The 14,950-nt window shown below is 50.0% G+C and overlaps 1 protein-coding gene across 2 annotated transcripts; it reads left to right on the plus strand.

Annotated features, from left to right (window-relative positions):
• The first annotated feature begins 1,698 nt into the window (after positions 1-1,698).
• On the plus strand, positions 1,699-12,035 carry LOC103184272 (scavenger receptor class B member 1). 2 transcript variants are annotated; one of them, XM_042337302.1, is made up of 14 exons: positions 1,699-1,981; positions 2,226-2,425; positions 4,463-4,623; positions 5,138-5,279; positions 5,559-5,762; positions 6,441-6,536; positions 6,809-6,924; positions 7,621-7,794; positions 8,234-8,345; positions 10,133-10,206; positions 10,731-10,782; positions 11,007-11,162; positions 11,378-11,458; positions 11,790-12,035. In XM_042337302.1, exons 2-13 carry the CDS (start codon positions 2,306-2,308, stop codon positions 11,417-11,419), a joined length of 1,449 nt encoding a protein of 482 aa, XP_042193236.1. In that variant the 5' UTR covers positions 1,699-1,981; positions 2,226-2,305; the 3' UTR covers positions 11,420-11,458; positions 11,790-12,035. The 2 variants fall into 2 exon arrangements, with proteins under 2 accessions (XP_042193236.1, XP_007900377.2); XM_007902186.2 differs by lacking the exons at positions 11,378-11,458; positions 11,790-12,035 and having other exon boundaries at positions 7,621-7,787; positions 8,226-8,345; positions 11,007-11,074.
• The last annotated feature ends 2,915 nt before the right edge of the window (positions 12,036-14,950 follow it).

Below are 14,950 nucleotides of genomic sequence, written 5' to 3' on the forward strand. Positions count from 1 at the left end.
TTATAATAATTACAATAATCTTTGATACAGCTCCTTATCACGTCATCGAGACGTCTCAAAGGGCTTCACAGAATATACTGTATACAGCTTGAGTTACCAATTTCTTTTTGAGGGATTATTACCCCCAGAAAGCGATCCGCTAATCAACTAACATCCGGGTTCTTACTTACCGCTAGGTAAACAGGCGTGTGTATGAAGTAAGTAAACTTGACTGAGGTTTCGCCCTGCGCGGGAATTAAACCTGCCCGGGAACTTGCGAGGGGAGCGTGATAACCACTACAGGATTCCATCATCATTCGACACAGCACTTTGACTTCTCCTTTGACACCAGGAAAAAGTCTCTGAATTCTTTTTCTGACCGTTTGCGAAGCTGCAACTGGTCACCTGCTGAAACTCGTCCCATGATGTGGACTGAAATAGCTCTCTCCAATAAAACACAATTACAGCGTATTTCGCTCCTGTTATCAACTTCAAGCGTCGTTGCATAACAAAATAGAATTACTGTGGCACAAATACACTGAGAAGCCTTCATTCGCAAAATAAAAACTTTCATTTTACATGAAAGATATATGAAAAAAGATGCAATACACACACACACACACTACACACTCTTGGCTCTTGCTAGCCTGTTCCTAAATACTCTCTGGGGATAGAGTGCGTCCCTCCAGAGAGAGAGAGAGAGTATAGCAATCCATTTCAACAATCTATCTCTGGGATTTCCATGTGAAGGTGGAATGCATGACATTCTCCGTTGGGTTTGGATACTCTTAAGAATGGTGATAGGTTTCCACGTGGATCTTGCTGACCAAAATCAATCAATAAATAAATAAATAAATACATTTCCAGACACAGGGAAATGTCAGTGTGTAGTTGGTGCACTCATGTGGGACTCTCAGTCTGGTTTGGATACTCAGATGCACGGGGATAGGTTTCTGTGTGGATCAGACACCTGGAGAGGTTCCTGATAGACACAGAACCATACCACTGGAGGGAGTCAGGCTCTTAAGGAGAGGAAGAAGAAAGGTGAGAGCTGCTGGTGGGTGGATTAAAGAGAAACCAACTCTTTAATGACACAATAAAAAAAGTTTAGATATTCCTGTTCTAAATAGGACTATAATTTTACTTTGTTTTTGCTCGTGTGGCTGAACGTTTAGCAATAAATTATTGGCTTTAACGTGTAATCTCAGGTTCTCACCATTGTTACATTGCGTGGGAATAATAATCCTTGCATTTGATATAGCGCCTTATCACATCGTTGAGACGTCTCAAAGCGCTTCACAAGATACACTGTCAAGTGAAATGACTGTATACTTTGTGGGAGAAACCCGACAGCCAATTGCGCACAGCAGCGTCCCACAAACAGTCGTGGATTGAGTGACCAAATTGTTGTGAGTTTTTTGGGGGAGCGGGATTATTACCCCCGGAAAAGCGATCTGCCAAACCACTGATAACCGGGTTCCTACTTACTACTAGTAAACAGAGACACGTGAAGTAAGGAAACTTGCCTAAGGTTTCGCCCTGCCCGGGAATCGAACCAAAGTCATCTTCCTTACAAGAATAAATGCCCTTTGTCCAATATTACTGCTGACTTGCTTCATGCTCATGTGAATTAACTGTCATCGTTAAGGGTTTTATTAACCAAGGGTTTAATATTATAAAGTACTTAATCTGCTGTAATTTACAGGACTGAACTATTTGAACTTACGAGCAAGTATTAACCTCAGAGCAATCCATTCTCCAAGTGGGACCCTCATTCACATCGATCATCTTCGTGCTGCCCACCAACCCAGCTGTTCACAACCTGGGCGAGGATGTGCTGAGATCTGCGTGGGGGGAGTTAATGTGCTCCTTATTACACGCCGGCCCCTTGAAAGCTGATTTGCAAGTTCCAGAGGTCAACTTTGCTATTGGAAGCTGCCACAGAACCTGCTGGGAATGAGCGGAGTGGATAGTGGGTGAGGACACAGGAACCTCAGGCAAGGCAAGTGGTAAATGGAAAGCGGTGTCTGTCTGTGTGGGTGGGGGGCAGTGTGTGTGTGTTTGGGGGGTGGGAGTCTGTGTGTGTGTGGCAGGTGCGTGTGGGGGGTGGTATATGGTAGGGGCGATCAGTGTGTGATGGGTGTGTGTGTGTGTGAAATGGGCGGTGTGGGTGTGTGTGTGCTTTTTTCTGGGGGACGGTGGGTGGTGTTTTCCTATCAATGACTACCGACTCCTTCTGACCTCAGGACTGGCTGCTCCTTGTCACTGAATCGGGAGGTCAGCGGGCACGGGACTGGGCAGAGGCTCAGCTCACACTGTGCCAGAGATGAGCAGCTGTGGGTGGAGAGCCCTGCTGGCCCTGGCGGTCACAGGAGTGCTGCTCACAACCCTGGGGGTCACTCTGATTTTCATCAATCCAATCATCATGCGGGATCAGGTCATTAAGGTGAGTTTCGGGGTTCAGTACTTTGGTGCTGTTATAGCTGTCGTTCCTGCCTATAGTTCAGGTGGACGTTAAAGATCTCCCGCGGCACTATTCGAAAAGAGACAGGAGTTTCTTTCTCTCTCTCTTTCTCTCGCTCTCTCCGGGTGTCCTGGCCAGTAATACCCCAGATAAATAACATTGGTCGCTCATTCCACGGCTGTTTGTGGGACACTGCTCTGCGTAACTGGCTGCTACGTTTTGTCCACGAAATGCACAGTCACTACACTTCACTACAACAACAACCAACCTGCACTTATATAGCGCCCTTCACGCGAAGCAGCGTCTCGGAGCGCTTTACATTATATCCCGTGAAACGCTTTGAGGCGTCTCGATGATGTGATAAGGCGCTGGACCAGATGTAAGGATCATTATTAGAATGCGTTTGCCGTGATGGCGAGGGGTGTAGATAGGTCAGGATAGCAAGGGATATCGAGCAAAGGCGGGTAATTGGAGTTGAGGTACAAATCAGCCGTGATCTAATAGAATGATGGAACAGGCTCGAGCGGCTGTATAGCCCACTCCTGTTCGTACGTTCCTCCACACCGGCTGTCCACACGACAGACGCCAGCCACATTTATTACAGAAATCACAATAAGTGTGAGATGGTAGCAACTCAGACGCCTGCAATCTCCACACAGCTCTCTGCTGTCGCTGTGACCTAAATGGACCCAAGTGATAATAAGAATTATTTTTATGAGCTGCGTTATGTCTTTTGTTTTGTTGGCGAGAACAATGTTCAAATGGCCCGTAATAGCCAAGTTGATCATGTGAGTGTATGAAGTGTTATATAATGTTTAATCACCCTGTCACGCTTAGTGGATAGAGCACTCGCCTCGCAAGTGAGAGAATCTGGGTTTGATTCCTGGGCAGGGCGCAACCTTAGGCAATTTTTCTTAGCCCACCTCGCAGTAAGTAGGCTCCCCTGTTGTTAGTCGATTGGCAGTTTACTTTCTGGAGGTAATAATCCCTTTAAAAAAACAATAATAATAATTCGGTTGCTCAATCCACGACTGTTTGTGGGACACTGCTGTGCGCGATTGGCTGCCGCGTTTCACCCACAAAATATGCAGTCAATTCACTTTACAGTACATTATCCTGTGAAGCGCTTTGAGACGTCTCGAAGATGTGATACGGCGCTCTATCAAATGCAAGGATTATTATCAATTTTATTACTCCCTCCCCCACACACACACACACACGATAATTACATCAACTTTATGACACACTAAATTCTCTACATGGTTCAAATAGGTGAAGTTCACGTGTCCATTATGTAAACGACAAAATTGCATGTGTATAGCACCTTTCACATCGGGAAGACGTCCCAAGGTGCTGGACAATCAGTGTGTCAAACCCGAGCTGGAGGTCGGGATCGGAGAGGGCGGAGGGCAGGGGGGGGGAAGGAGGGTGATTGAAGGCACAGTCGAAGAGGAGGGTCTTGAGATGGGTCTTGAAGGAGGCACGGGAGGGGACGAGGTGGAGGGATTGTGTGATGGAGTTCCAGAGGGTGGGGGCAGAGTGGCTGAAGGCCTGCCCACCAATGGCAGGGCGGGCGAGGCGGGGGACGTGAAGCAGGTGGGAGTGTGCGTAGTCAAGCCTGGACGTTATGAATGCCATGTATGAGGGTTTTGGCGGCCTGCGGTGTGAGACAGTGGCGGAGCCGGGCAATGTTGCGGAGGTGGGGGAAGGCAGAGCGGGTCATGGCACGGATGTGGGGTAAAAAGGATAATTGAGGGTCAAACAAGACGTCAAGGCTTCCGGAATGGTTCAGTGAGGTGGAGTGTGCATCCACGGATGATGATTCTGTCAGTGCCTGAGGTGAGGAGGCGCTGACGGGAGCCAATCAGGAGGGCCTCGATGAGATCAAAGGGCCTTCTTGATCCAGTCTGACCTTGTGATCTTGTGACGATGTTGATGTCGGTGTATGACGGCTCCTTTGTAAAGGTTCAGCTTTGAAGCTAACAGTGCGGCCTCCCGCCATGGTTCGCTCTTCCCCAGAACGTACAGATCGATCCCAGTAACAGCCTGGCCTACCCCATGTGGCGAGACGTTCCCGTGCCCTTCTACATGGCCGTCCACTTCTTCGAGATCCTAAATCCGGAGGGAATCCTTCGCGGGGAGCAGCCTGCTCTGGCTCAGCGAGGACCTTATGTGTACAGGTACCACGCCTCTGGCCACTGCAATTCGCAAATGTTAGCGCTCGCTCGCACGGTTCGGGAGATTTTGAGGTGCGAGAACCCTGTTTTGGTCTCTGATTCTCTGATTTGGTTCCTCTTCTTCGACCGTGCCTTCGGTCACCCTCCTACCCCCACCCCAACCTTTCTTGCCCTTCACTACTCCTGATCGACCTGTCCATTCCCTCCACTCAACAGGCTCCAGCCTGCTCCATGTCCCCCACCCGGCCCGCCCCCACTGTCGTCGGTCAGGCCTCCAGCCTCTCTGCCCCCACCCTTTGGAACTCCATCCCACAGTGCTTTCAACTTCTTGCTCCCTCCCTTACCTCCTTCAAGGCCCATCCCAAGACTCTTCTCTTCGATCATACCTTCAATCACCCTCCTTGCCCTCCACCCCCCAGCTCAGGTCCAAATCCCTGACTGTCCAGCGCCTTGGGACGTCCTCCCGATGTGAAAGGCGCTGCATAAATGTCATTTGTTGTTGCTGTTGATTTTACAGAGAGTACAGACCGAAGGACAATATAACCTTTAATGACAATTACACCGTCTCGTATCGAAGCATTCGACAGTTTCATTTCTGTGCCGAACGGTCTGCTGGCAGTGAGAGCGATGAATTGGTCTTGCCCAACATGCTGGCTTTGGTATGTGTTTGCTTCACTCTGCGTACCCCCTAACCCACTGCTCGCTGCCTCCGCCTACCTCTACACCCCAAAACTCTGGAACGCTCTCCCTGTATCACTTTGCCTTGCCCTTCCTATGCCATTTTCAGGTCGTGCCTGAAAACCTTCCCCCTCGACCGTGCCTACGGCTACCTCCTCCCGGCTCGGTGTCGAACTCCATTACTGTGAAGTGCTCCGAGACAGTACCCTGCGTGAGGGGCGCTGTATGAATTCAAGTTGTTGTTGTTGTTCCCTCTTCAGGGTGGGGCACTGATGGCCGAAAACCTCTCCCCTCTTATGAAGCTGATCTTTAACGATGCCATGACGCAGCTTAATCAGACATTGTTCTTCAGAAAAACGGTGCGGGAGATTCTGTGGGGATACAATGACCCTCTCATCGACCTACTTAACAGTATTTTCCCAGGCATGATATCCTCTAACGACAAATTTGGTTTGTTCGCTGAAGTGAGTATTCCTCGCTCCCCCACACTCCAGCGCGGGGCGTTTGGCTGGAGGTTCAAAGCTTGGGAATATCAGGGAATGAAATTTTGCGGCACAGACTGGAGCAGACAATCTCCGTGTCTCTCTCTAGCCGTGACCTCGGAGTGCGCCCTTCTTTGTATCATCTCCTTCACCCCCCAACCCCCACCCCTCCCCTTATTAGACTTTAATAAGTCTCAGTAATGTAATGGTTAGCACGCCTTGCACCGAAAGCAAGAGGACCCGGGTTTGATTCGTGAGCGGGATGGTGCGAGACCTTAAGCAAGTTTTTTTACTCCACGCACACACACACACACACAACAACATTACATTTGTATAACGCCTTTCACGTCGGGAGGACATCCCAAGGCGCTGGACAGTGCACAGCATTTCAGACCTGAGCTGGGATCAGGGGGGAGAAGGGATGGGAGCGGAAGGGGGTTGACTAATGGCATGGTCGAAGAGAAGAACACACACACATGCTTGTGTTTACCTTGCAGTAAAGTAGGAACCCAGCTGTTAGTCAATAGGGCGGAACGCTTTCCGGGGTTATTAATAAACCCTTAAAAGGGAAAAAAAAATGGGGTCATTCAATCCACGACTTGCTTTTCCGTCCAACGGGGGCACAATGTGACAGATTGTTCTTGTCTTCTGGCTTCACAGATGAACAATACAGACACGGGTTTGTTCACAGTCAACACGGGACTCGACCACATTAATAAAATTCATCAGCTGGATAAGTGGAACGGCAATAACATGGTGAGAACACGGAGTTCCTGTTTACAGGCTGTTTTAGGCCTCACCTGTTTCTCCCCCAAAATATACAAGTCAATTCACTGTACAGTATGTTCTCCGAAGCGCTTTGAGACGTCTCAACGACTCGATATGGCGCTGTATCAAATGCAAGGATTATCCTAATTAAATTATTAAATCGAATCGAATTGACGTGAAAATGAAATGATCTCGTCTCCTCTACGCTATTGCTAAGTGTGTGCGTGTGTATGTGTGGGTGTGAATTCTCTACGTTCTAGGTAAGTTACTGGAACTCCACTCAGTGCAACATGATCAATGGAACAGCAGGAGAAATGTGGTCTCCATTCCGCACTCCCTCGGACACACTCAAGTTCTACAGTCCCGATGCCTGCAGGTGAGTCGAGCAGTCGGTTTCCGAGTCGGGCAGAGTGATAGCGAGAGAGACGAGAGGCACATGTGTTTGACACAACCACCACAACTCAAACAACAGGTTGCACTTATAGAGCGCTTTTCACATCTTAAGAGGATCAAAACCAGACTCAGAGTTCCACGTATGTACACCACCTGCACATGGAAATCTATGCGTGTCTGTAACAGACTACACATTCTCTCTCTCCTCCCTCACTCTCTCTCTCCTTCCTTACCACACTCTCATCCCCTGGAAGGATCCAGTTTCGTCCACAAAATATACAGATAATCCACTTTATAGTGTATCCTGTGAAGCGCTTTGAGGCGTCTCGAAGACGTGATAAGGCGCTGTATCAAATGCAAGGATTATTATTATTATCCTTGTGGATCCCTGCAGCGTATTGGTTAGAGCGCTCCATCCATTCCACTCCATCCTATTAAGGACACTCTCTGCTTGCCCTAAACACACAGAATATCAGGCACAAGAGTCGATGAGATACAGATTTTGTTTGTGCGAAGGATATTTTTTAAAGCAGGACAGAGAGATTTTACAGTAAATTCCTGTGAAATCACATCCCAGGCCTGTTGATCATCTCTCCGCCTCTTTCCCTCACTGTCTCACCTCCTCACTGCCCGCATGGGTTAGGGAATCGCTTGCTTGACTGTGTATATATGGTACCAGGTCGCTGGAGTTGGTGTACGAGCGCTCGAGCACAACTCTGCGTCTGCCGTCGTTCCGGTACGTGGCACCGAAGACCATGTTTGCCAATGGGCAGGACTACCCGCCCAACCAAGGCTTCTGCCCGTGCCGGGAATCAGGGGCGATGAACGCCAGCACGTGCCGGTTAAGTATGCCGCACCTTTTGTTGTTTTAACCGTCTTTGTTTGTCCTTCGTCATTCGGATGAGACGTTCAACCTCTCTCTCCCCTCCTCATCTGTGCCCTGTTCAGGGCTGATGTTAAAGATCTCCCGTGGCGCTGTTCGAAAAGAGAACGGAGTTTCTCTCTCTCTCTGCCGGTGTCCTGGCCGACAATTGCCCAAATAAAATCGGTCACTCGTTTCGTAGCTGTTTGTGGGGACATTGCTGTGCGCAATTGTGCTGCCGAGTTTCACCCATAAAATACACAGGCACTGTACTTCATAGTATATTCTCGAAGGCGTGATAAGGCGCTGTATCAAATGCAAGGATAATTATCATCATTATTATATTATTATTATTTGGGGGGATTGAGGGGATTTGAGGTGTGGTTGGGGTGGAGCTTCACACGCTGTTATTCTGCCTGTAGATTCCCAGGTCTTTCCTCTCCCACCCGCACTTCTTCAATGGGGACCCAGCGCTGAGCCAGGCTGTGGCCGGCCTCAACCCCACGGAGGAGGAACATGGGCTCTTCATCGACATCCATCCAGTGAGTACGGCCTTCAGCCCAGCATTGGTGCAGCGAAGGGTGGGTGTGGGGTCGGGTGGGGGGGCGGTAGATGTCGCACACATGTGCACGCACAGAGGTGGGACCTACCTAACACGTCGTAAACATACGTCACGGACACGCACACACATGGAGCAAGGCGCCTACCCAGCCAGCACTTTCTCCAGAGAGGGCAATCGTTCAGACAGTCACGCTAACCCGGCAGATACATTATCAGAATAAACTAATCTTTGCGCTTGGATATCTTACTCTTTACTTGCGCTGTCAAGAACACGACGTCCCCCCAAACCTGTGCGAAGTGTAATGACTGTGTGCGAAACATGGAGCTCGGTTTGCCCACAGCAATGTCCCCGAAAACAGCCTCGAAGTGGAACGAGGGATTTTATCCGGGGGAGAGGAGCGGGGTTGGGTGGGGGTGGATTTATTGAGTGTTCTCTGTTCTCTTGGGTGCTGAGATCTGCATCTACAGTAAACTCAAGGTTGTTCTCCCAACCGGTCATAAATTAATTAGCCGCTATTACTGCTGCATTCCATCGTGTAAGGTACCTCTTATAATTTGATTTACCAGGTGTATTATTAAAAAGTGGTTTCATGATGCAATTACCGACTGCACATATCTTAACCTCAAACCTGAATTTGTGGGACGCTGTTGTGCATAATGGGCTGCCGGGTTTCGCCCATGAGCTCACTCCACTTTACAGTATATTCTGCGAATCGCTTTAAGACGTCTCAACGACATGATAAGGCGATGTATCAAATGCAAAGATTATTATTAGTATTAACAACAACTTGCATTCCCGTGGACTGGCGTCTCGGAACGCTTAAAGGCATGCAAATTGGACTGAACAGATCACTCTTTCCAAGACCCCACCCAGCACGGGCGATTTGGGGTGGGGAGAGTCTTAGTGTAACCCCCCCCCCCTCACCTCCCCATCACCACCCCGGCCCCTCGGTGAAGTTACACCTGCAGCTATTTAGTGTGTCAAGTCTCAAAGAAAATAATTTAAAAAGCGAATAAGAAGGCTTTAGAGATAATTCTAATTAAATTAGGGACCTTATCAACAGAATGAGTGACTCTCAATTGCCAACATGGTACAAAGATCGTCAGGAAAAGCCGAGAGAGAGATACAGAGACAGAGAGGGAGGGAGGGAGGGAAGGAAGGAGACAGACAGGGAGACAGACAGATGGAGAGAGAGAGACCCAGGCGCAGTAAAACCTGGGTTAAGAGGTGTTTGTATGTGGAAACTCCCAACTCAGTGGAATCTTTGGCAAAGCTAATCTCTGACCGCAGAGCCTATCCGAGCAGTTAGAGTGTGTGCACGTACTCATATTCTGAAATCTGCAGACATAAAGGTCAATTGGTTTGGGAACTGCAATCAATGATTATGCCTAAGCTTGTAAAATTAGTCGTTTCAGAGTCGTGAACACTGAAACGAAAGGTGGTGGGGTGGCGAGGGGTTGGCAATCGAGGGGTAAAACCCCACTGGCAATCCACACCCCGCACCCCTATAACGATGTTCTCTTGGTGGGGGGAGTAGGGGGTCGAGAGATACAATTGGCTGCCGTGTTCACCGGAAAGTAAACACAATTTGAGTTTCGAGAGGCGATCGAACCGACAGGATTATTATGTTAAATGATATTATTGTGCCCAACCGCCTCACACGGCACCGTTTCCTCTGTGGTTTAAGGTTTTTCTACCATGAATTAAAATCTACACGTGTGTGTGCATACATGTATATAATATATATATATACTGTATTTTTTTTAGCTAACCGGAGTACCATTGAATGTCTCCATCAAATTGCAGCTGAACCTGTTTACAAAAGAGGTCAAAGGAATAAAGTGAGTGACTGACACTGACGTACGGGTGAAGGGATACTAAAGAGAGCGATTGTTTGCTTGGCTCATTCGTGGGTTAAAAATAACAGGTAGAGCTCCTGCGGCTGGGGACGGGGGCTGGTGTGGTCCTGGCATCGAGGGGAATAACCCACCGACAATTCCCGCAATCCCCCGCATAACAATGTTCGCGCTGGGGTGGTGGGGGGGTGGGGGCGGGGAGGGGAGGGGAGGGGTGTCGCAGTGAGCAATTGGCCGCTGCGTTCGCCTGCAAAATACACAGTCACTACACTTCGCAGCCAAATCCCGCGACGCTCTCCGAGATAGATGTCTCAGCGAAATGATGAGGATTACTATTTAAATAAGGAAAGATGGCTTGAGAGACGGCTTCAGGCTGTGTAAGACGCTATGGGATGTCCTCCCTACGTGAGAGGCGCTGTATAAACGTGAATGGTCTTGTCACGGGGCGACTGACCGACCAACCGAGCCGCCGTTTTTCTCTCTCACCCCCGTGTTTCTCCTCCTTGCAGGATCACGGGAAAAATGCGGACCCTCCTGTTGCCATTGATCTGGTTCGATGAGGTAAGGAAACCTTCCCCCAGCCCCCCCCACCACCCTCACCGCCCAACCCTGAACCCCAAATCATCGCAAAAAAAAAAGACACCTTCAAAACCGAGACCGAATTTGCCGACTGACGGCTCGGTCACCGGGGGAGTCGTTCCGTCCGGGTTAGATGGTCTCGGCTCGGCTCGGCGCGGCGCGGCACTGCGCTGACCTTAGCCGCGCTGAACTCTCTTCGTCCACAGAGCGGCAGAATGGACGGCCCCATCGTATCCACCTTCTACCACTACATGGTGGTGGTGCCAGCCTTACTGCAAGCCTTACAGTACGTACTGCTGGTCGTGGGCTTTCTGCTGGTGATCACATCCTTCGCTCTGGCTCTGCACACGCACCGTCAACGGGTAAACTATCATCATCACAATTACAATTAGTAATTAATAATAATAATAATAATAATTATACTAGATTCGTGCTCCGCCACTGGTCAAGCTATCTGGGACGCTGCTCTGTGTGAGGGACACCGTGTAAATGCAAGATGTTGTTGTCGTGGTGGTAGTGGTGTCTCAAAGCGCGGCTCAGGCTGAGAGTGTAACGGCAGCTGCTGATTGTCTTTCAGAAGCGGCACAGCCCGTTCTCATCACACCAAACCGACCAGTGAACCGTCAGCAGGAAAGTACTCTCAGAGGCACGGTTTTAGGTGAGTTACTGTCGCCGAGGGAATGTTTATACAGGTATTTCACATCTCTCCTCCGCTCTCCCTGCGTGATGGTGCTATTTAAATACAAGTCGTTGTTAAATCTCACCTGAACTTACCTCTTCTACTGTGCCTCCGTAAATCCACCCCCCACCCCCACCTACCCCACCCTCCTCGCTGGGCGTGCGACTGCATCTCTGTGCGATGTTCCGAGACCATGCCCTGCGTGACGGGCGCTGAGAAAACCCAACTTGTTGTTGTTGTCACCAATGAATGACTGAACCAGCTGAAGAGTGAAAACACTGGTAACTAACTCCCTGTGGCTTCGTTTTAGATGGAAGCTTTCGAGATGTCTGACGAAAAGGAAGCAAATATCTGTTGTAAAGTGCCCCGTGTCCTGCCGACCCTCCCGCCGCAGCGATCGCCTTGATTCAGCCTGAAATCAACACAGACTGTTCCCCCTCCCACCCGGGATCTTTTCACTCTCAGCGGGAAGGAAGGAACGTTTGCTCTTTTTTTTCTTTTATTGTTTTAATTTAATTTGAATTAAACTCACGGCTCCATTAAACAATCGCACATCTACTGCGCTCGTCTGTCTCGTGCTCTGTTATAGCCGCCAGTCGCCAGCCTCGCTCGTCAGTGGGTGAGGGGGGGAAGTTGGGGGTGGGGGGGGGTCCTGGAGGAACAAGATCAAATCCCTCCCCCACACCCCAGACACACACCGTCTCCCCCTCTCCCCACACCCCCAATCTGACGCCCATACTTCCCCCATCCGTCCCCCCACAACCACCCCACCCCCGAGGCTGGGAGTTAATAATAATAATAAGAGTTAACATGTTAATGTTACAATAGGAATGTGCAGAGCAATAGATCAGTGGCAGAGCAACGTTCCACCGACATTGGTGCCTGCAGTAACCTGTCTGAGCCGCTTACAGCACTGCGCAGTGCGGCACTGACTGAGTCTCTCCTGGAAGCAAAGCCCCAGGGAAGGCGAGGTGCATCCTGTTCTCATCTCAAACCACCCTGCCAGCTGCTCCATTCGCCTCGTGACACGAAGCGTCACTGCAGCGTGTGGTTATCGGAAACATCGCCCTCAATAGCACCAAGGGTTTGGGTCTGAGAGGCGGAAGGTATTCGGGTGGCCAAGTGCATCACCCAGCAGTGACCACGCTGGGACGTCTGGACGACGTGACAAGGCGCTGGATCAAATGTCAGGATTATTATTATTATTATCTGATGGTCCCCTGTGATGAGATGGGGGTCAAGCTATCTGCCCATATGTATATATGATATGCATACACCATATATAAAATAATATATGCCTTTAAATGCAAGACGCACACGGTTTTTGAGCACTGGCTCAGACCAGACGGATTTAGCAGATGAATTCAATTATATGGTGGTTATTAAATAATTGGCCCTAATTGCAGTAGAGTCCACGCGCCCACACGTGGACACGCACATACGGTCTCCTCCCGTCCTCTCTCTCATTCTGTGGCCAATCCTGACACGCTGTCCTGGGTGACGGGCGCCGTGTAAACGCACGTCGTTTCTATCGTCGCCGTCGTTGTTGTTGTATTTGACCTTTATTCGCATCGCGAACAGTGTTATTTCCCTTTTGAGAAAGGACGATATCCCCATATAGAGAGAGAGAGAGAGAGGCCTCCTTTATTCTCTAGATATTATGTTTTGGTCAGCCTGGTGTCTGACACACGCGGAAACCCGTCACCGTGCTTCGGAGTCTCCAAGCCTGCCTTGTTCTCTGGACAAGGAGTAATTGAGTGGACAGGGCCACCTGACAGATGTAACCAGTTACTGATGTGACAGTCAGATACCATCGTTCCCACTTTAAGTGCCCGGCAGTTACGTTTCCAGCTCGCTCGTGAATTATACATTAGTCGTTCACAAAAGGCTGAAAGACTGAGAGGGAAATGGGATAAGGAACCGCGACCCAAACAAATCGGTGTGTGGGGTGGATGGGATTTAACGACATCGGGGGCTTCCCCCCCACCCACCCCCTCCCTCCCAATCGCACACTTCCCACCACTTTTGGAGTTAAAACCGTTTTGTCAGATATTTGTCAAGAGAGGTGTCAACCTGTGGCTCAGTCGCACACACTCTCGCCTCCGAGTCAGAAGTTTATGGGTTCGAGCCCAGATAATCTAACTCGCATACTCCAGGCTGACTCTTCGCTCCAGTGCAGTGTTGGGGCGGGGAGGGGAAGAGAACCCCACATTGTAGTCAGAGACGCCATCCTTCGGATGAGACGTTAAAGCTCACTCGCTCGCCTCCCCGTCTGTGCCCTGTTCAGGCGGACGTTAAAGATCTCCCGCGACGGTGTTGGAAAAGAGAAGGGAGTTTCTCTCTCTCTCTCGGTGTCCTGGCCGACATTGCCCCCCGGGGTAAAATCGGTCGCTCACTCCCTGGCCGTTTGGAGGCACAAGGCCGACACGGCAATGCCAAGTGCGCGCATTCCCCGATCAACTATCGACACGATCGATGAGTAAACGTCCACTTCTCTTTCAGCGATGGTGCTCGTTGGCGGCTGGATATTAAATTTCCCATTTTCATGAAAGAGTAAACTGGTTGCCATAGCAGCCACGGACGAAGGCACTCTATCTCTCCCACAATCCATTAACCTTTGCCCGTCTGCAATTACCGCAGCCGAGAGCTTCGTTAACACCACCGTCTGTCTCCGCGCTTTTTCATTCTCAAAAGCGTCCACGCCTCGCCCTACGGTTTGCTCTCTGCTCAGAGCGTTCTTCACACTCTTAAGCACCGACACAAAAGAAACCCGCGGGCAGCTCTCCTGCAACAACAGATTAAAGTCCATAAATCTCTTTCGCTCTCTCGCTCTCTCTCTCTCTCTCTCTCTCTCTCTCGCTCGCTCTCTCTCTCTCTCACTGCCGTGTTCCGAGCAGCTGTGAAATTAATTAGTCAGACGATATCCTGCCCGTGCACTAACATCCTGCAGCACAAAACTTCCCCTTTTTATATCTCAGAGTCGGAGAGAGAGAGAGAGAGAGAGAGAGAGACAGAGAGAGAGAACTGGCGCGTTTATGCCAACGACTTGTGTTGACGCAGCACCCGTCACGCAGGACAGCGTGACAGAACGCCACACAGCGACGGCCTCGGGCACGGACACGGAGGCAGTGAGGAGGCGAGCAGGGCAGCAGTCAAAGAGGTAGGACGTCAGGCGGGATTTAAAGAGAGAGAAAGAGGGAGGGGGAGTTGGTGGTGGGGGTGGAGGGGGAGAAAGCAGTTGCAAATCAAGATCCATTTCAATCCTCCCCACACCCCCCCCTCCACCCCTAATATCCCCAGGGGGGGGGGGTGATCAGACACGTGAACAAGCCTTTTACTGCCCCGATCTCTCAGGCAGCACAGAGAATCCCCAGAGGCTGATGAAAACACTAATCCTGATATTCTATCCCTGCCTTCTCGGGTCATCGAACCCGCTCAAAGTGTTTGGCAGGCTCCGCCGCACAGTGAAGT

Source organism: Callorhinchus milii, unplaced genomic scaffold, assembly GCF_018977255.1.
Source record: "Callorhinchus milii isolate IMCB2004 unplaced genomic scaffold, IMCB_Cmil_1.0 Scaffold8, whole genome shotgun sequence".
Taxonomy (NCBI): Eukaryota; Metazoa; Chordata; class Chondrichthyes; order Chimaeriformes; family Callorhinchidae; genus Callorhinchus; species Callorhinchus milii.

What these genes read in the sequence shown, in the direction of transcription:
- LOC103184272 (XM_042337302.1), top strand. Translation starts at nt 2,306, where the DNA reads ATGAGCAGCTGTGGGTGGAGAGCCCTGCTGGCCCTGGCGGTCACAGGA. An exon ending in AGTGGAACGGCAATAACATG is followed by an intron (nt 6,537 to 6,808) that starts GTGAGAACACGG and finishes TCTACGTTCTAG; the next exon opens with GTAAGTTACTGGAACTCCAC. An exon ending in TACAGTCCCGATGCCTGCAG is followed by an intron (nt 6,925 to 7,620) that starts GTGAGTCGAGCA and finishes ATATGGTACCAG; the next exon opens with GTCGCTGGAGTTGGTGTACG.